We start from the raw sequence: 20,262 nt of genomic DNA on the forward strand, positions 1-20,262 counted from the left end.
CGGCACGGTGGAAGACTGGTTAGAGCGTCTGCCTCACAGTTCTGAGGTCGCGGGTTCAAATCCGGCCTCGCCTGTGTGGAGTTTGCATGTTCTCCCCGTGCCCGCGTGGCTTTTCTCCGGGCGCTCCGCTTTCCTCCCACATCCCCAAAACATGCATTAATTGGAGACTCTAAATTGCCCATAGGTGCGAACGATTGTTTGTTTGTTTGTATGTGCCCTGCGATTGGCTGGCGACCAGTGCAGGGTGTACCCCGCCTCCTGTCCGAAGACAGCTGGGATAGGCTCCAGCACGCCCGCGACCCGAGTGAGGAGAAGCGGCTCAGAAAATGGATGGATAATTTAGCAACAAAAGTGCTAACTTGACATCAATGTGTACAGTGCAGTGTGGACACGTCCTGTGCACTTGAACGCAGCATTGTCGGTCGTCTTGTGGGGGCGGGCTTACATCAATTTGGCAACCCTCATGTAATCTATTTTATCTGTTTCTCGGGATGCAATACAATTTAGCTAGCAGCAGACAAGACTATTCAACTAGCTGATCATATGACACAGCCAACCAATCATGTAATTTAACAAAGGTTACGCTCTCAGACTGACCAGATAATTAACCGTTCAATATGACAAGTGTCAGGTGCCGAAGCCACCGACGACATGTTTTTTTCAAAGTTTGACATTGAAACGAGCTTTTTTTATCGTGTCTATTTATTTTCCTGTGTTGGAGTGAACAAAGGGAACCCGTCCACATGTCCCCCGGCCGGTCGTGAGCTCCCATTGGCTGACAACCTGATGCAAACGGCCTATCGCGTCACGCGACACTCAGCTCACCTAATGTCAATCCGTGTGTTTGGTCAATACGTTTGGCGCCTCTTGAATCCGGAAGACAAAGAGCCGTCCTCAATGGTCGGCTTGTCGTGCTCAAGTGGAAAGTGGAAGCCGCAAGAGTCCGATCTACTTTTGGCCGACAAGCGCTTTCCAAAGCAGGGAACCGGCCGGCGCGGCGGACCTTTTGGTGAGGCAGCGAAGTCCGCCGAAGTGAAACGCTTCCTCCTCTTTCTCCTCGGCTAACCTCGCTAGCCGCCGAGCTAACGTGCCGCCAGCTAGTTGGTCGCACCGCGGCGGAGGGAGCTCCTCGTCGGCGGCGCACGAAGGACGAAGTGGCCGAATTTGCCTGCTCCGTCGAAGACGAAGCCCAGCCGCGCACAGGCAAGGCAAACTTTCTGGTGTTTGGACGCCACTCTGTATTTGGGAACTTGTCGCCAGCCAGCCAGCTAGCTAGCTCGCTCGCTAGCTCGCTAGCTGGCTGGCTGGCGTGCCAAGTGGGCTTTTCCTGGTCCTCGCAAAAGTCGCAACTTCTTCAACTGCTTTCTTGTCAAAATGGCTCAATATTGGGCGTATGATTTCCAAACAACCTTTTTGACGCGGGTAAAGACTGCAATAGTGATTGATTTATCCAACTGTCAGCACTATTTGAGTTTCTTCTTGTCTTGCTGTGTTATCATGTGTGCCAATGAGATATAGTTGACGTAAATGCAGTCAAGTCTTGAAGTTTTCCTCTTAAAGTCACAGCTTCAGTCCTGTTCAAGGGTCAAACTGGTCAATATTGTGCATAACGTACAACCTGTTAGGTGCAGGTCAAGGCACATGCTGTACATTAGATGTGATTATTTTATCTAAACTTATTATATAACTTGGTGTGCCACTAAGAGCACTTTCGTAGTACTTGTTTGTTGTCGATGTAAATATGTTGAAGTCTTTAGTTTACTAGGTAAGCGGTTTTCCTGACAGTTGTTCCTCTCCAAGTCACGAAATCAGTGACTATAGTGCATACAACAAGGTACAGGCTCATAGAGTAGTTGTATTCGTGATAAATTCAACTGAACAACTTTTGAGTTTTTTTGCTGTCTTAATGAGAGCACTTTCATATATTTACAACAAGTAATGTATTCAAGTCTTGAGTAGTTGAGATGTGTCCATATCTTTAACATTGCAGCTGTATTTCCTGTTAACTTTGTCATTGACATTGAGGAAAATTCCGTGACTTGAGGTAGCGTCGTAGACGACGACGCGTGGGCGCGTGAAGATTTGCGTCTCTGCTTGACTTCCAGATCGGAACGCGCCGATTTGAAGCTTTGTCGTGTGAAATCTGATAGCGACAGTCGCTTCCCCGCATATCGCTCACTCGCATCGTTTGTGTTTGTACGACTGCAGCGCAATCATGGTGTTGACCGGAAAGCGTTCCGAGAAAGGTCCCGCCCGATGGAAGAGGAGAGTCAAGTCCGAGTACATGAGGCTGCGCCAGCTCAAGCGCTTCAGGCGGGCCGACGAGGTCAAGGTTCGTGGGCCTCGTCGTCTGCTCCTCAAATCAAATCGAAAGACCGATCCGTCATTCCGTCATGTGCTTTTCAGAGCATGTTCAACAGCAACCGCCAGAAGATTCTGGAGCGCACCGACATCTTGAACCAGGAGTGGAAGACGCGGCGCATCCAGCCCGTGCACATCATGTCGTCCGTGGGCTCGCTCAGGGGCACGCGAGAGGTCAGCGGCTCGCCGTAGACCGCATCCCAACCTTTGGGTACAATGGGTGGCAGATTCGCTACCGCTGATCTGATATGAAGCGAGAGCTGCCGTGGTGTATCGACTATCAAATAAATCGACAAATATTTTGACAATTGAATCATTTAGAGACCTTAACTTAACATGGTCCAAATCCTCACAACGGTACATATTCTCCGATTTCTCAAGTCCTCCATGAAAGCAGACCGATTATCTTTGTGTTTAACCAAATTGGACATTTGCAAACATCTGCTTTTACTTTGGTAAACAATAATCAACATTTTCCGAAGGATGTTACGGCCCAAACCACTGAATCATCTATTTATGTTTGAATCAATTTGAAATAATATCCTGTTTGTTCATAAAGCGATTAAAAGTTTTATCCGGTTAATTGAAAAAATAGTTGACAGACTAATTGATTATATTATCGTTAGCTGCAGCCCGATATGAAACTATGACTAATGCTTGTATTTGGGGTTGCACTGCCAGATATGTTCGCCAAAGATGACATTTTTTGAATTTAGATTTCTGTAATTAAAATCGAACTTAATCAAGCAGAGCCTGTAAGTGAGGATGATCAGACCACAAGGGGGGGAATGAATCCTTCAAGCCTTTTCCTGTTTTCTCAATGGCTCTGCCTTGGTTAAATGACATTTATAAAAAAAAACAAAAAAAAAACAAAACACTTGTTTACTAGCGGTGCCATCGGAGAAAGCTTCGCCTTTTGCCACCCAGGGCAACGCGTGACGTCTTGGTGTTTATTGCCTAAAGTTTTGCTTGCTGACTGCTCTGCAGTGCACGGTGGACAGCGGCTTCTCCGAGTTCCCCCGCCAGGTCATCCCCCTGAAGACCCTCAACGCCGTGGCCTCCATCCCCGTCATGTACTCGTGGTCGCCGCTGCAGCAGAACTTCATGGTCAGGGAAAACTGCAAATACACTATAACCTTTACAGGTCAACTTACCTTGCCCTTCTGTAAGCTTTTCTATACACAATTGTATAATTTTTTGGGAATTTCTTCAGCAACTTGCTTTTTGACAAGAATGGAGCTGAAAGGAAAACTTCGCAACTGGTGTTTGAGCTCCAAATAGGCATAGCGGAACATAAGAATGGTGTATGTGTGTGCGCAGTTTGCCTTGACCAAGTGTCGACCCCAAGTTACAGAAGGGGCACAAAAAAAGGTTGACTGCATAAATAAAAAAAAAAAAAAAAAAAAAAAAAAACAGCCTGCTGGTAATACTATTCACGAGGGGAAGGATGTTGTTCAGTGATTTCCTAACCAACAGAGTGTTATAATAAAGTTGTCTTTTCACTTATTTCTATATTATAATGGATTTTTGACTCCACGCCGATTAAAAACGAAGTAAACATAACTTGGTTGTTGAACGAATTCTGTTTGCGTTCAATTCAATGGGGAACATTGCTTGGGCTTGCAAATGTTTCGGTTCACGCACAATGTCGGAACGGAGTCAAGTTAGGAAGTGAGTCTTCAATGTTTATTCCTAAATATTGCATGTCTGTTAGGTGGAGGATGAGACGGTGCTCTATAACATTCCCTATATGGGAGATGAGATCCTGGACCAGGATGGCACTTTCATCGAGGAGCTCATCAAGAACTACGATGGAAAAGTCCACGGAGACAGAGGTGGGCTCAGCGGTGGTCGGCGCGGCGTCGGCTTTCCGCCGGGAAGTCAGAAGGTTGACGAGAGCGCGTGTCGTTCGCAGAGTGCGGCTTCATCAATGACGAGATCTTCGTGGAGTTGGTCGGCTCGCTGGCGCAGTACAGCGACAACGAGGAAGATGAGGAGGAAGAGCACGACTTTAAGATGGAGAAAATGGATGTAACGTGCGACGGGCAGGACCACCCGGATGACGCGCACAACCTCATCGAGGGTGAGTACGAAACACACTCGCAACTGTGTTCATATGTTTCTGATGGCTGCGAAGAGGAGGGAATAATAATCCATTTGGCTCAGGACGAGACGACGACGACTGCGCCAAGAGGTTTCCCTCTGACAAGATCTTTGAAGCCATCTCGGCCATGTTCCCCGACAAAGGTTCCACTGAGGAGCTGAAGGAGAAGTACGTACATTCTCCACTGTGGTGCAAGTAAAAGTGCAATCAAGGCAAACAGGAAGGTGTTTGCAAAGCAGTACTGACACCTGGTGGTGTGTTATAGGTACTGCTTTAATGAATGAATGAACGTTTGTAATTGTGTCATTAGTATTGCTTGTTTTGCACTGAGCAGAAAGACGCTTCCGTGGCAGTAAGTTACGTTTCGGATTCTACGATTCTTCCATTTAGTCGGGAAGCAAAAAATGGAAATCTTGTCTGACTGAATTTTATCGAGACAAAATGAACATTGATTTTCGTATGATTTTGACTTTTTATCCCGTTAGACTGACTTTTTATCTCCATTAAAAAAAAAAAAAAAAACATAAATATTGCAACTTTATTCTCATAACATTCCGACTTTGTAGCTGGGGACTACACTTATTTTGAGAAAATATTTCATTCTTGTACAATTGAATTTTTTGCTCACCCAAAAATACGTTGTCATGCGATTACGATTTTTTTTTTTACTTTATTCTAGTAGGGTTACAACTTTTTATCTGAAAACATAGGATTTCATATTTGTAAAATTGCCTTTTTATTTAAAAAAAAAAAAAAAAAATATGACTGGATTCCCGTAATTCACCCAAAATCCAATCCTTTAGGTAATCTGGGTTAGGGTTAGCGGGTGTACAAACATTTTTCAGAGGGGTGGACGTCGAAAAATAGAGGGATGCAAGGGCCACTTGGAAATTCTTCTTCTTCACTTGGAATGTTAAAACTGATGAATTAAGCAATTATATATTTAGTTATTTTGAAGAACTGCTATATCACATCTACTCGTGTCCTGCCACATTGGTGTGTGTGTGTGTGTGTGCGCGTGCGTCAGGTACAAGGAGTTAACTCAGCAGCAGCTTCCTGGCGCGCTGCCGCCCGAATGTACGCCCAACATCGACGGTCCAAACGCTCGCTCGGTGCAGCGTGAGCAGAGCCTGCACTCGTTCCACACGCTCTTCTGCAGACGCTGCTTCAAATACGACTGCTTCCTTCACCGTGAGTGTCTGGCGAGTTTGCGACCAGTTCCAGACTCCAAAGACTTGTTTTGTACTCCTCAGAGAGCCATGCCGCTCTCTCTCTCTCTGTTCTATGTACAATAGACAATATGTTGAGAAAAGATAAATAGTGTGTGTGTTTATATACATCTATGTATATAGATAGAGAGAGTCCCATTCTGCAACAGCGCCAGTAAACAACAACAGCCAATTCAGGAACTAACAGACTTTGTCAACGTCAGTCTAAGTGACAAATGGAAACTATTTTTGGACGCAATGTTCAGTCCTGATGCTCCGTTTTATCCGATATCCGTTATATCGGGTTTTTGAGATTTGACAAGTCATTTTTGAATGCCAGAAGCTGTTTTTTGGCTCGCAAAAAAGACACAACACCACAAGTATTTTTTTTGCAGCTGACAACATCAAACAATTCTCTTAAATAAAGCCATGGGTGGGAAATATCTTGCTTTTCCGAACATGTTGTTAACGTTCACGGTTCTCCACGTTGTTGCTTTCTCCATTAATTTTTCACCTTATAAGTCGGCGAGATTGCAATCGGTCAACATCTCAAGTGCTGTTGATTTGACCTCTCACAGTTTACGTCTTTTTGACGTCATTCCAGGCGGTTGAGAAAGTAAGGTGTAGAAAGTCTGTTTTCAAATGTAGGTAATAAGTGCAGGAAGCTGGTACCTGCTGATGCTTTGTCCTCCCTCAGCGTTCCACGCCACGCCCAACACGTACAAACGCAAGAACCTGGAGAACCTGGAGGACAGCAAGCCCTGTGGCGTGGACTGTTATATGTATCTGCTGCAGGTCAGCACATTCACATTTTTTATTTGTATGTATTTGGTGGATGTTGATGCTGAAGAAAATGTTTCCAAACTTGTTTCTCAGGAGAAGTCAAGCAAAATAAATGCATCGGAAAATACCATTGTCATTTGCGACTGAAATTGTAAATTGAGTTTTTGTGGATTTGATTTTAAGGCTCTATGGCACCAGCACAGCCCTGCGCTCATGTGCACTTTGTTTCAGGACGCCGCCGTGGCGGAGCGCGCCAAGACGCCCTCCAAGCGCTCGACGTGGCGGCGCCGCGGACGTCTGCCCAACGGCGGCAGCCGACCCGGAACGCCCACCGCCTTCTCCTCGGAGACCAAAGACACGGACAGCGAACGCGAGAGCATCAAAGACGACGACAGAGACAACGACGATGACAAGAAGGACGACAACAGCGGCAGCAGCTCAGGTTACATTTACATTACGTTACGTCGTTAACCTAGAATTACATTAGACTACTGTCAATTACATCAACATGAAATTACATTACTGTACCATAACATTACATTGCATTACAATTAGCCTATATTACCTTACATTAATATTAGACGACATTAACAGTGGATTACATCACGTGCCATTACCATTACACACCTGTACATTAACATTACCCGTCATTGGCGGTGGGTGTGGTGCAGAGTGCGAGGAGCGTGACATAACGTTGTCATACATTAATTTTCATTACATCATTACAGTATGTTAGAGTTAACATTAGACTAGACTACATTACATCAAACTTGATTAGAATAGATTCAATTAACATTACTTTTGACTTTTGATTAGATTACGCATCAGATAAAATTGCATAAAATGCGATTGGATTGCATGGAGGCTCGTGTACGGTCCCAGTCCAGACGTGTCCTTATGAGCGGAAGTATCGAACACAATAGAACGTAAATGAGCTTTTAGCGTGATGGTCGGGTGGATTTGAAGCCGATGCCCCGTTGGTGCCAGCCTGCCAACTTTCCGCCTGCCGTGTGTGTGTGCGCGTCGCAGAGGGAAACTCTCGCTGTCAGACGCCCGTCAAGCTGAAGCTGCAACTTCCCGCCGAGGCGCTGGAGTGGAGCGGCGCAGATGCGTCGCTCTTCCGCGTTCTCATCGGGACGTACTACGACAACTACTGCGCCATCGCGCGACTCATCGGAACCAAGACGTGCCGACAGGTGAGCGTCGCACGCGTCCTGTGGAAAGCCTTTATTCCTCGTCCTTGATAAGGACAGAGGTGCAATCGATTTTACCCACAACTAATTGAACATCAAATTGGTTTTGTTTCATCATGAAACAATACCGAATAAACATCGATCCATTTTCTGTATCGCTTATCCTCAAGCGGGCCGCGGGCGCGCTGGAGCCTATCCCAACTATCTTCGGGCGAGAGAAACCGGAGTACCCGGAGAAAACCCACGCAAACTCCACACAGGCATTGCCAGGATTTGAAACCCGGTCCTCAGAACTGTGAGGCGGATGTGCTAACCAGTCGTCCACCGTGCCACCCCGAATAAGCAATAATTTGTTAATCATAATAAAGTTAAGAAACAGTAATCGGAAATGTATTTTGCCCCACTTTCATGTAAAATACATTTATACTCTCTGAATCGAAGGAATTATCGATAGAAGAATCACTTCTAAAAATATGGCAGCCTTACTCGATAGTGAGGCTATTAATGTGTGAAACATGCCAACCAGTTGGAACTAGTCGTGTTACCAGTGCAGCACAGTAGTTTACTAGTTTAGGTTTAACTGCATACTAATAGGCCACAAGTGGCACTGGTAGTGGAAAAAACATTCCGAGTAAGACTGTTGTTCTACTAGTGGGCCCAGTTGTCTTACTAGTCAGGGCAAAGAGTGCGCTAGTACGTTGGATCCCAAGCTGGGGATCAAGAATGTGGAAATAAACACTCGGCTCGGCTTTGCATAGCGTCCACATTTGTTGACGGCAGACATTTTGTCAGGTGTACGAGTTCCGGGTGAAAGAGTCGAGCATCATCGCACGCGCTCCCGCCGAGGATGAGGACACGCCCCCCAGGAAGAAGAAGAGGAAGCACCGACTTTGGGCTACACACTGCAGGAAGATCCAGCTCAAGAAAGGTCAGAATTCACCCCGCGCGCCAAAAAATGGATGACGAGCTCCGTGTTTGTCGCCGCTCCCTGCAGATGGCTCGTCCAATCACGTGTACAACTACCAGCCGTGCGACCACCCCAGACAGCCCTGCGACTCGTCTTGTCCGTGCGTCACCGCCCAGAACTTCTGCGAGAAATTCTGCCAGTGCAGCTCGGAGTGTAAGAACAACACGTCACATGACCGTGGCTCACTTGAGCGTCACCGTATTACACGACCGCGTCGCGGGGCCCCGACCAATTTCATTGGCCGAACACCTTACCATGTAAGACGAGGATCCTGACATTTTAAAATAAATAAACGCATCAAAATGTTTACAAATATTTTTTTCTGATTTCTCTCACTGTTGTAAAGTTAAACAAATTCTAAAGGACAAAGGATTGTAAAACTGTCAAATGTTATTTTATTCATTATATTTATTGATTTAATTGGTTAGCGGAATTTGACTGTCAAATATCGGAATCGGCCTCAAAAATCCACGTCGGCCACTACCTACCCTTCACAGGACTGTCACATGACTAAAAATATCGATTCATATTCTTACCCCCAATTCAATATCCATTCAGCTTTAGCATTTGTTTTATTTTTTTTCCCTTACTTTTGTACTACATGCATGAATTTTCAGATGTTTGCTCACGTACCACATACAGAGCATTCCCCCCCCCCCCAAAAACATTATATCATGGAAAAGTTTATTTTCATAATTACATTGAAAAAGTTAAACTTTCATAGATTATAGATTCAGGGCCCACAATTTCAACAATTTCAAGTACTTATTTGTTTATTTTGACATAATTTGGGCTTCCGGCTCCTAAAACACGCAAAATCAGGAATAAAAAAAAATTGTCGCACTGTGTCACGTGGCCGAGACCGCGTCCAATGGCGTTCCGGATGCGTTTGCAGGCCAGAACCGTTTCCCGGGCTGCCGCTGCAAAGCTCAATGCAACACCAAGCAGTGTCCGTGCTACCTGGCCGTCAGGGAGTGCGACCCCGACCTTTGCCTCACCTGCGGCGCCGCCGACCACTGGGACAGCAAGAACGTCTCCTGCAAGAACTGCTCCATACAGAGGGGCGCCAAGAAGGTGACCGAACGACACCGCCCAAATGTCCCTCGCTCTTGTTTTGATACAGTTGAAATAATGGTAAAGACATGCAATAGTTCACAAATGCATACATTTTCATTCATTAGTCTCTTAACAAGATGTCCAAATCGTGAAACTTCATTTGGGACACCAAACGGGAAAGTCATGAAAAATATGACTTTCGAGTAATATTTAGCATTTGAATAATGTGTGTGGCTTGTGGTCTCAGCACCTCCTCCTGGCGCCGTCCGACGTGGCGGGATGGGGCATCTTCATCAAGGAGCCGGTCCAGAAGAACGAGTTCATCTCGGAATACTGCGGCGAGGTACAAACGCCCGTCTGAGCGCCGTAGGCCTGTCATGATTAAAAAATGAATACATTAAGATACGGTTGTTATCGTGATAAACGATATTGTTGGTTTATGGAAATAGATATATTTTGTTGCTTTTAGGTTAGTATGGTTGTTGTTGTTCCAATTTCCTTTCTTGTTTCTCTATTAGATTGTTTTTCTTTATTCTGTGATGTGGATCCCCCTGGGTCTGAAATAAAGAATAAAGAGCTGGAAGATTGTGTGGTTGGTCCGCTGAAGACGAGCCCTTCTCCAGGCAGTCAAATATATACTGTATGTTAATGCTCGTTGTCGTCAACTGCCGGCTGAATAACGTGTGCCATTGAGGTTATGCTCAATAAACGGTTGACGTTCTCGTGTTTGTGTTAATTGGGGACCAACACGCACAACAACTGAGACTGTAGCAGTCTCGCTGTAGGCGGCGTTCCATGAGCCCGCTAGCGGCTCACGACACAGCCCTCCAATGCTGTCGGCTCACCACAACAATGACAATTTATAGAGTCTGGAAAAACTGTCGTGTCAATGTTATTTCTCGAGCGATAAGTCGATATAGTAATTATCGTGACAGGCCTTGACACTAACGAGCGTCCTTTTCAGATCATCTCCCAGGATGAAGCGGACCGCCGAGGCAAAGTGTACGACAAATACATGTGCAGCTTCCTTTTCAACCTCAACAACGGTAACCAAGTCACGTGACACTCGGGCATTCTTCCTTGCAACCCCGGCCTTTTGCCAAGTCATCATTCTGCCGCACCCCTCCCCTCCAGACTTTGTAGTTGATGCCACCCGCAAAGGCAACAAGATCCGATTCGCCAACCACTCCGTCAACCCAAACTGCTACGCCAAAGGTCAGAACGATTGTTTGTTTGTATGTGCCCTGCGATTGGCTGGCGACCGGTTGAGGGCGTACCCCGCCTCCTGCCCGATGATAGCTGGGATAGGCTCCGGCACGCCCGCGACCCGCGTGAGGAGAAGCGGCTCAGAAAATGCATCGTATTCAGTATGCACATATGTAATTTCAAATGAAAATCTGAAATAAAAAGTATGAAGTTAATTTTCAAAGTGTATGTCAAGAAGACCGAAAAGCTTGATGCAGTTTTTGTGTAGCTTAAAAGATATCAGAGTGCCTTAAGGAATTGTCTTGTTCCGCTCTCACTGGTACAGAGAAAATGTCTTCAGCCCAACTGAGACAAAAAAATGTAAACATCGAGTCCGAGAACAGTAAAATGTGAGCTTCTGCCTTTGGTCATTCTTGCCAGCATATTAGCTCTCTTTTAATCCACCAGGCAGAGATGTTTTTCCACTGGATGCAGTCAAACTTTCCCAGTGTGACACTTCGGATACGAACATTTTGGAATATTTATAGTGCCGATTTTGGATTGTACTTCATTCCAAACGAATTTAAACATAAACCAAAGAACTGTTCTGCAAAAAAAATAACACATTTGATCCAATTCTGAAAAAAACTAATCAAAAATCACAGCCGAGAAGCGGGCGCTTGAAGCGGCCTAACTCCAGTCAAAGTGGATCTTTTCATTTGAATCGTCAGGCAAGCAAGGAAACGATTCCTAGGAATCTAACTGCATCTCAAGATACAAACGATTGTTGATTTCCATCACTACTTGTTCCTAGTGTCAAGTTCTTTTCTAATTTGAGGCCACCTGAACTTGAAAAGGCTGAGAAACCCATGGAGGATGCTTTATCAGCTCCAGTCGTTTTCCGGGGCTTTGTGTCAAACTTTTACAGGCGCTCTAGCTTAGCTATCCGTCCATCCATTTTCTGTGCCGCTCCTCCTCACACGGGTCGCGGGCGTGCCGGAGCCTATCCCAGCTATCTTCGGGCGAGAGGCGGGGTACACCCTGAACTGGTCGCCGGCCTATCTTAGCTAGAAAACCTTAAATTGAGGACAAACGAGAACTATTGTATCAGAGTCTTTATTTGCCAAGTACGTAGCATCTGCTCCATTTGCACACTGACTGAGGAGTATCTGCAACATTTGCACAATCAACATTGTCCCAGACTATCGTCTCGGCGCCCTCTGCACAACGGTCATTGCGCCGGACTATTGCAATATTAGTCATTCGAAATACTCTTAAGTGCTAGAGGACTCTGCATCTTTTTTCACAATTGTCAAAAAAAACAACAACAGAAGAACTGTACCGGCATTACCAGATAACGAGCAACCCTTTTTTTGCTCAGTGACTGTTTTTTGTCAATGTCTTTCTGTCTCCAAAGTGTTCTCTGTCAATTGACCGTCCGTCTGTTGTCGTACTCGAGCGGCTCCAACTACCGGAGACAAATTCCTTGTGTGTTTTTTGGACATACTTGGCAAATAAAGAGGATTCTGATGTCAAGAACACACAAGGAATTTGTCTCCGGTAGTTTGCGCCGCTCTAATACGACAGCAGACGGCCACTGTGACAAAATGAATGTCCAGAATAATGAAGTCAAGTATGGAATGACTACTGTAATTAAACAAAACTTTCTTCAATGATCAGCATACAACAATTAGGATGGCCATCAAACACACAGTTTCAATTCAATACATTTATTTATTTATTAATTTATTTATTCTCCACCACTATAGCTCTAATAATCCTGGAAGTTCTTGGTCGGAATAAGTGAATGCTTGGACAGCTGCGGTATTTCTAAGGAGAATTTGCTCTTTTTCTCAACTGAGACGTCGTCACCAACAAACCTTGTGACATCGTTCATCTTTACGGACCATTTTCAACAAACAATCAAAGTCATTTTTGACATAACTAGCGCGCAACACTCTGGCCTGCTATAACGTGCTGACCGGCTACGAGTGCGTACGAAAGCGCTGACTGGCACGTGTGTCCTCAGTGATGATGGTGAACGGCGACCACAGGATCGGCATCTTCGCCAAGCGCGCCATTCAGACGGGGGAAGAGCTCTTCTTCGACTACAGGTCGGTCGCTTCGTTCCGCACGTGACGAAGGCAAATACAGACGTGCCTTGTGATACCGCTCGTATTCCTTCCGTCGTCTCAGATCATCTTTCCCCACCGAAATGAATCCAAATGGTGCTATTGTTCCTTCCGGCCCCCGCCTCACCCTCGGCAAAAAAAAAACAAAAAAAACATCTCTGCCAACTGAGTACACAAACCAAGTAGAATCCGTTTCATCTGAAACGGCGTTTTGGGGACGGGAACGGATGGATGCGATTTCAATTCCTTTCAATGGGGAAGTGCATTTTGTATTTCCAATGAATTCAACCCGTTAAATGAAGGTAGTGAAGAATTGTTTCCCGATTTCATCTTGCAGGTACAGTCAAGCGGACGCTCTCAAGTACGTGGGCATCGAGCGCGAGATGGAGATTGCCTGACGCCCGCGCCCGTTGTTGACGGTGAGCCTTGTGCCCGCATGCACGCGAGACACACACACACACACACACAATCTACCTTCAGGACAACTTTCAGCATGTCAAAAAACATTTCAGGAATATTTCAATCGTTTCTTTGTTTTGTTGAAGGTGAAAACGGACTCTTTTTGTTCCATTTTTGCCAAGTTTTGTGGAGTGAGGAGGCAAACTTTGTCTTTTCACTTGAACCTTCAGGGACCAAAGTTGGCACCAGCAGGCTTCTTTAGTGAGCGCACGTGTGTGCGTTTCCACGCTTGAACCTCGACAACTTTTCACCTTTTTTATATTCTCACGTCTATGGCCAGCAAATCATATTTTTGATTTGATCCTGACGTCTCGCGATGCCTTCAGGCGTTGTAGGAGACGTCAAGTGACACCTTCAGGTGCTGTAGGACACGTCAAGCGATGCCTTCAGACGCTGTAGGAGACGTCAAGTGATGCCTTCAGTTGCTGTAGGACACGTGAAGTCAGCAAGAAGCCACCAGCAAATGTTTTTTTTTTTTTTTTTTTTTTGCGCCACCGGCTTCCTGAAAGCCAAGAAAAATGTGGCATCTTCTTTTGATCCACGCAAAGTCCAGCCCAGCATTTCTTCCATATCCTACTAGTGCACTCAAATGTCCATGTACTAGTATGATCTTTGTCCTCACTTTTAGGGCAATTGGGCACACTAGTAGAATGACTGTCTTACTAGTTTTGTCCACTACTGTGTTGTCACACAGTCTGCGCACTTGTAGTCAGGCTAAACTGTGCACTAGTGATAGAAAATTCTACTAGTTAGTAGAACGAGTCGGTTGCAAATGTCAACTTGTGCACAGTTTTGGTTTGCTAGTGCACCCTAGTCATTTTACTAGTGCGCTGTGTTGTTTAATTTGTGGGGACAAAGAGCGTACTAGTACATGGAACTTAAGGTATCCAAGCTCTCCAGTCATATTAGTAAGCCAAAAGTGGTACTTGTAGTGGGGGGCAAAACATGCATAGTAAGTCACAGATGTTCTACTAGTTACAAATTACACCATAGTGGGACTAATGAAGGTTTTTTAAATTTATTTATTCGTACGCTGAATAGTTTTACTAGCGAGAACATGAGTGTGCTAGTGCATGGACCTGCTCAAATGGCTTTATGGGCAACTGTTTAAGAATGTATTTGATATCCTTGATAAGGAGGTTACTAGTTGGGCCTAGTAGTGTTACTAGTAGAGCACAGTAATTGACTAGGAAGGTTCAATTGTCTACTAGTAGGCCACTAGTGGTGGGGGGAAAAAAACATTACTACTAAGATGTAGCAAGTCATTCACTAGCGTGCTGAATTGTCCTACTAGTGAAGACAAAGCTCATGGACAATGACTAGTAGCGGCATGGAAAATTGAGTGCGCTAGTAGGATTTGAAATAAATGCTCCAAACAGCTTCATGGAAAACTGTTTGAGCATTTCTTCTACATCATTGATAAGGAGGCTACTAGTGTGTGACACATGCCTACTAGTTGCGCTTAGCAGTCTTTCTAGTGTAGCACAGTTGTCTTTTAATCAAGTTGAATTGTGTGCTATGAGGTGAAAAGTGCCGCTAGTAGTGGGGGTGGGGGATTAGTACGACACAGGGGTTCTACTAATTGTGCTTAGTTTTCTTACTGGTGAGGACAAGGTTACTAGTACATGGCCAATAGAGTGCACTAGTAGGATATGGAAGAAATGCTCAAAGAGGTTTGGTGTCAAAGGAGTTGTTGGTTTGTACCTGAGCGCTCCAAATAAGTCACTGCCAGAGATTCCAGAATGCGGAATGTTTTGTTTTTGGTGTGAATGTTGGCGCCTGACGTCTGACCCCATCCACTTCCTTCCTGCTGGAATCACAAAACAAAACAAAACAAAACAACAAGATCTACCATCAGCATGACTTGGCTGGCAGCTTTTTCCTGATTGGAAGAGCTGCCGCGAGTGTTTGTGACGTGGCAGTCAGCTGGCTGGGATGATTAAACACCTGTTTACATGTTTACAACAAAGGCGCTGCTCGTACGTTGCTGTCAACAAGGAGAGCCAATCAGCAGCAACCACTCAGGCTCCGCTTTGGACTTTTTTTTCTTCATTTTCCCCACTCAACGTGGAAAAAAGATGGTGCTGACTTTGTTTACATTTTTGTTTCTATGAATGCACAATAAACTTCAAAAGTGCTTTGCTTTCTTTTTTTTTTTTATGAACCGATAGCATACAAACTGTATTCCCTGATGTGGAATTATTCGAAATGTAATGGGTGTCTACAAATTGAGGCAGACTAAAATAATGTACAGTAGTGCATATAGTAACAGACAAAACAAGAGGTGCAACAATGATTCAATTCATCGACAATCGATTATCAAATTAAGGGACAACTATTTTGATAATTAATGAATCTTGTTTAATTTAAGACTGTCCAAATCCTCAATTTCAGCCTCTCAGCAGTAAATGTCTGTCGTCCTCCATGAGAGCAGACCGATTATCTTTGTGTTTATCAAAACATTTGCAAATATCTGCTTTTACTTTTGGAAAACAATTGACGTTGTTCCCTAAATATGTATTTTTTTGAATGAGAGGCATCAAGTGCATTTTGTGGGTTGTGAAATTCAGTCCACTGACATGCGTGAGTTTACGGACAGATGTGACACATTCAATATGGCGGACGCGCTGACGTATCCCATCAACAGGCCATCGCGCTAAAGGTGGCGTCCGCCTCCTACCAGCACCTTTTGTCTGAGTGTTTCTGCTCTTTTAATTCGTAGACAAAAAGTTAATTCGCGGCGCAGTTCTTGTCGTACTTGGCTTATTGTGAGTCGTCAGCCCGCCTTTCGGTCTCTGTAGTTGTGGGAGGACATGAATCGGAAAGGCAGCCGGCCCGAGGCCCCCTTCACCAGGCTACGAGCTCGGCGGCGGCCCCAGGTCGAAAGTCCAGTGACGGCAGAGTTGCGGCCGCCATATCGAGACAGCGCCACCCACTGTTCCGGAGGACTGCATGCCCCCAAAACACCAACAACCAAGATTTCTTTCAATCGCGGAAGTTAGTGTTTTAACAACAGATTTTATTTGTCTTGTTGCTAGCGTCGTCTATCGATTGAATAATATTTACTGCACATTAATTCACCCACATGCTACACTTTATTGTTACGTTATAACGACAATACTACTAAAACATTGCTGTAAAATGTAAGGTGTAAGACACAGATTTGATTTTGTCCTTTTAAAAATCTATTTATTGTTTGTCAGGCGTAAGATGTTCACTTGGTGACGTTTCACCCGGTGATTGGGTCGAGCGGTTTGTTTTTTGGACATACTTGGCAAATAAAGATGATTCTGATTGGCGGCTGGTCACGTGCCTGCCGCTGAGGAAATTCCGCTAATTTGTCAGCAAAATGCGACGTCACTCACTGACTTTCGTCTGGTAACGTCGTCAAGCTCAGGGTAACCGGAAATAGGTCTCCATAAAAACGAAGTGACGTCACATGCGAAATGCGTCTTGCTGCTCTTGTGCTTTTGGACAGTGACTCACACTATGTTAATCACGTATTAGACTAATTGAGCTCCAACTCCCAACTATTACTATTTTTAAAAGCCTTTTATTCTGAACGGTTTAACCAGAAGTCGTTCTCACTTACTCAAACTTTGTAATGCATTCATGTAGTTGGAACTCCATGGCAACCAGACATTTGGGAAACACATAGATGAGTAAATTCTGTGGGCGAGAAGATGTCCTGCTCAGAGGAGGTGACATATGTGGACCAGCGAGACGAAGGAAAGATGCCTTCAAGCGGCGGAGGAGAGGAGCGATCTGGTGAACCTGAGGCAGCTCCGGGTGCCCCCCCCCCCCGTGCGTGACGCGCCAGCGGGGTCCGGATCCACTGCGGGCTGAGCGGGACCCAAGCGGGGAGGTGAGGAACGGAATGAGCCCTGCGCGCTCCCGGTGGTCCTCGGGAGCCCAGAGGTCGCAAAGGTCAAGTTGACACTTTTTTGTTGTTTTTCTGTTACGCAAACACTACGTGAGTCACGGTTCAGAGGTTCGAAACTAGTACGGAGTTTGCACGTTTTCCGGAGTACCCGGACAAATCTGCCGTCTTCCCAAAAACTGAAAATCAACTTGGGGGCCAGATCAGCTTCATTTTTTTGGTCTACTCCATGTTTTCTCTCTAAATCTCTAAAATTCATTTTGGCAGTATAACTGTAGCAAAACGCTAACTCCACTTTTGAAAGATAAGATATCACAACCATCAAATATTCCCGACTCGGCTGACTTTGGGGCGGGCAGCGTGGCTTCAGTTCCCACTCAGTGACGGTGGCAATGTGAGCGCGAATGGTCGTCCGCGTCGATATGTGCACTGTGACTGTCTGGCGACCGGTTCAGGGTGTAGTAAGCTCCCGCAACCCTCAGCAGGAAAAGCGGTGTTGAGAACGGTTTGATGGATGTAAAAGGAACAATCGTGTTTACATTTGGGTGCCACTATTTTCCATGACACGCGTAACCGGCTGACGATCTGACCTTTGACTTGGACCAGGCCAGACTATAATCTGGATCAAGCTTCTGATTAATTCACGTGATGTCTCATCCTGGCTCGACTCCGCTCAGCGCTGGCAGAAGATCTGCTCGTTTCGTTGTCCTCGTCATATTTGCCGTTTGTTCTTTCAGCCACAAAGGCCTCACCGTCATCTCGCCGAAGACGAAGACGAAGACGAGGAGCGACATCCGGAGAAGTGAGTCCACGCATTCGGGACGCTTGAAACACAGGTGTCAAACGGTGTGCCCGGGGGCCACTTGCGGCCCACCACATCCTTTTACGTGGCCCACTAAAGCCAAACATAAAGTGTCTACTTTATGGCTCACCTTACGTGCACATTTCATGTTTAACTATGCAAAATCTATTTTGATTCAATTACTCAAGTAATTGATAGGATAATTGGTAGAATAATCCATTCAAAAAATATTCAAATAGCTGTACTTCATGTTTCTCGCTCAATTAATTTATTATTTTCATTTTGGCAGAAAATCTGTACGATTGTCATTTTTTTTCACTTTAACCGTTTTTATATGCATTTATTTTCACAAAATCGCTTCTTAATATAAATATTTGATTGGCGGTATTTTCCTTGATTTCCAATTGTTGTTAAAAACAACCCAATGCAGGCAAAACTGTGCGCTGCATACGTCATAATATGATGAAGTGTTTGTACTTTTACATGGTTTTCAGAGTCATGTCGACCTTGTAAGGGGAACCAAACTCTTTGATGTGGCCCGCGCCAAAAAGGATTTTGACACCCCCGCGCCTTCAAAGCTCACACGGGCCGAGCCCCTGCCTCCAACGGTGAAAAACCACCATGAATCGACGTGCCCCTAAAAAGCTTTAGGAATTCCCTTTGGATGCCAGAAGATGACAGCAAAGCACTACTTTTCTCTGCATGAAACTGTTCAACTCACTTCAACATAGTTCCTTGGCACCAGGACACCACAAGATGGTGCCAAAGTAACCCTTTTATAGCTTTAGCCTGAGCACAAAACCATCCTGGCATATCGAGAAAAGTTCCGTATAAAACCATCCATCCAGTTTCTGTCGCGCTTCTCCTCACGCGGGTCGCGGGCGTGCCGGAGCCCATCCCAGCTGTCATCGGGCAGGAGGCGGGGTACGCCCTGAACCGGTCGCCAGCCAATCGCAGGGCACATACATACAAACAAACAACCACTCGCACTCGCATTCACACCTACGGGCAATTTAGCGTCTCCAATCAACCTACCCTGCATGTTTTTGGGATGTGGGAGGAAAGCGGAGTGCCCATCGCCTGTGGCCGTGCAGCAGTGTAATGTGTTGATTGAGGTAGCGTTTGTTCAATAAAGCGGTTGAAAGCGCACCGGCGGCTGCGTCTATCCTCGACGACCTGTACACCGATTACAATGAGTTCTAAGTCGCGGCGGTAGGCCCTAACCAATTAGCTAACCATGTTGCTTTGCCGTAGACGTGCAGCTGTGAAAGCCAGTTCTGCTTTGCCGTAGACACGTTGCAATTTTGCAAAAAAAAATCTTTTTTTAAAGTGCCAACTGATCCCAAACTTTTCCGGACTCTTTCCTACTGGCTCGCGTGAGGCTGCGTGAACTTAAAGTCCGTCTGGAAAAACAATCCTGCCGTGAAAAATAAATCGCTATATGGCGAGGGACAAGCATTGGGACATTTTCCTATTGTAATCTTGTCAAATGCTATTCAACGTATTGATATTACAAACAGGATTTTCTGATACCAGCGTGAGCCTTGAGTATGTATTGTTTGGCCTCTTCGAGGAAAATAAAAAAGAAATTCTGCTTACTTAATAAACCTTTTATTGCTGATGTGGAAATATCCCATTGATCGTTGTAAATCGATTGAATTAAAGGCATGTTTTACTGCCTTCTATCATGACTTCAGACAATCCATTCTTTCAATCAAAAAGCTCTGAGAACTATTGAATCTTGCATTGCTTTTCATGGCTTATTATGAATGCACGTGCCCATCGCATGCTATTTAACTAGATTTGATATTTATTTGTGAATTATTATTTTGAAAGAATTTCTTTGACCTTTTTTTTATTTATGTATGTATTTGTTTTCTGTTCCGTGTGTTCATCTTGAATGACTTCGCTATTTGTATTGATCACTATTCAGGACTTGTTCTGGTGAAATGTTTGGAGCTGTGTGTGTGTGTGATGTAAACATTTATTTATTATAATAAAGTTTGCAAAAAAAACAAAAAAACACTCCACTTCAGTACGCCTTGAAATAAAGATTTGATTTTTTTATTTTTATTTATCCGAATCGCGCATGCGTAACGAATAAGTCACGCCGGTGCACGGAAGTGTCCGTG

The 20,262-nt window shown here is 45.0% G+C and overlaps 1 protein-coding gene and 1 long non-coding RNA gene across 5 annotated transcripts; one reads left to right on the forward strand and one right to left on the reverse strand.

The window, feature by feature from the left end:
- The first annotated feature begins 872 nt into the window (after window positions 1-872).
- ezh2 (enhancer of zeste 2 polycomb repressive complex 2 subunit) lies at window positions 873-20,091 on the forward strand. 4 transcript variants are annotated; one of them, XR_009785892.1, is made up of 22 exons: window positions 873-1,203; window positions 2,209-2,332; window positions 2,407-2,535; window positions 3,349-3,468; window positions 4,076-4,196; window positions 4,277-4,444; window positions 4,528-4,633; window positions 5,493-5,656; window positions 6,371-6,468; window positions 6,688-6,898; window positions 7,486-7,652; window positions 8,442-8,577; window positions 8,644-8,769; window positions 9,512-9,690; window positions 9,920-10,015; window positions 10,637-10,718; window positions 10,807-10,887; window positions 12,887-12,971; window positions 13,327-13,408; window positions 17,067-17,313; window positions 18,066-18,130; window positions 18,625-20,091. XR_009785892.1 is itself a non-coding variant. In XM_061758215.1 (20 exons), the coding sequence occupies exons 2-19, from the start codon at window positions 2,216-2,218 to the stop codon at window positions 13,385-13,387; spliced, it is 2,247 nt and encodes a 748-aa protein (XP_061614199.1). In that variant the 5' UTR covers window positions 873-1,203; window positions 2,209-2,215; the 3' UTR covers window positions 13,388-13,408; window positions 15,419-15,586. The 4 variants fall into 4 exon arrangements, 2 of the variants coding, with proteins under 2 accessions (XP_061614199.1, XP_061614198.1); XM_061758215.1 differs by lacking the exons at window positions 17,067-17,313; window positions 18,066-18,130; window positions 18,625-20,091 and adding an exon at window positions 15,419-15,586; XM_061758214.1 differs by lacking the exons at window positions 17,067-17,313; window positions 18,066-18,130; window positions 18,625-20,091 and adding an exon at window positions 13,535-15,586 and having other exon boundaries at window positions 874-1,203.
- LOC133470177 (uncharacterized) lies at window positions 9,372-15,258 on the reverse strand. The gene is made up of 2 exons (XR_009785898.1): window positions 15,153-15,258; window positions 9,372-10,044 (listed from the first exon to the last, which is right to left on the reverse strand). It is a non-coding gene; the product is annotated as an uncharacterized LOC133470177 (long non-coding RNA).
- Window positions 20,092-20,262: the final 171 nt, after the last annotated feature.

This window comes from Phyllopteryx taeniolatus, chromosome 20 (genome assembly GCF_024500385.1).
Source record: "Phyllopteryx taeniolatus isolate TA_2022b chromosome 20, UOR_Ptae_1.2, whole genome shotgun sequence".
Classification (NCBI taxonomy): Eukaryota; Metazoa; Chordata; class Actinopteri; order Syngnathiformes; family Syngnathidae; genus Phyllopteryx; species Phyllopteryx taeniolatus.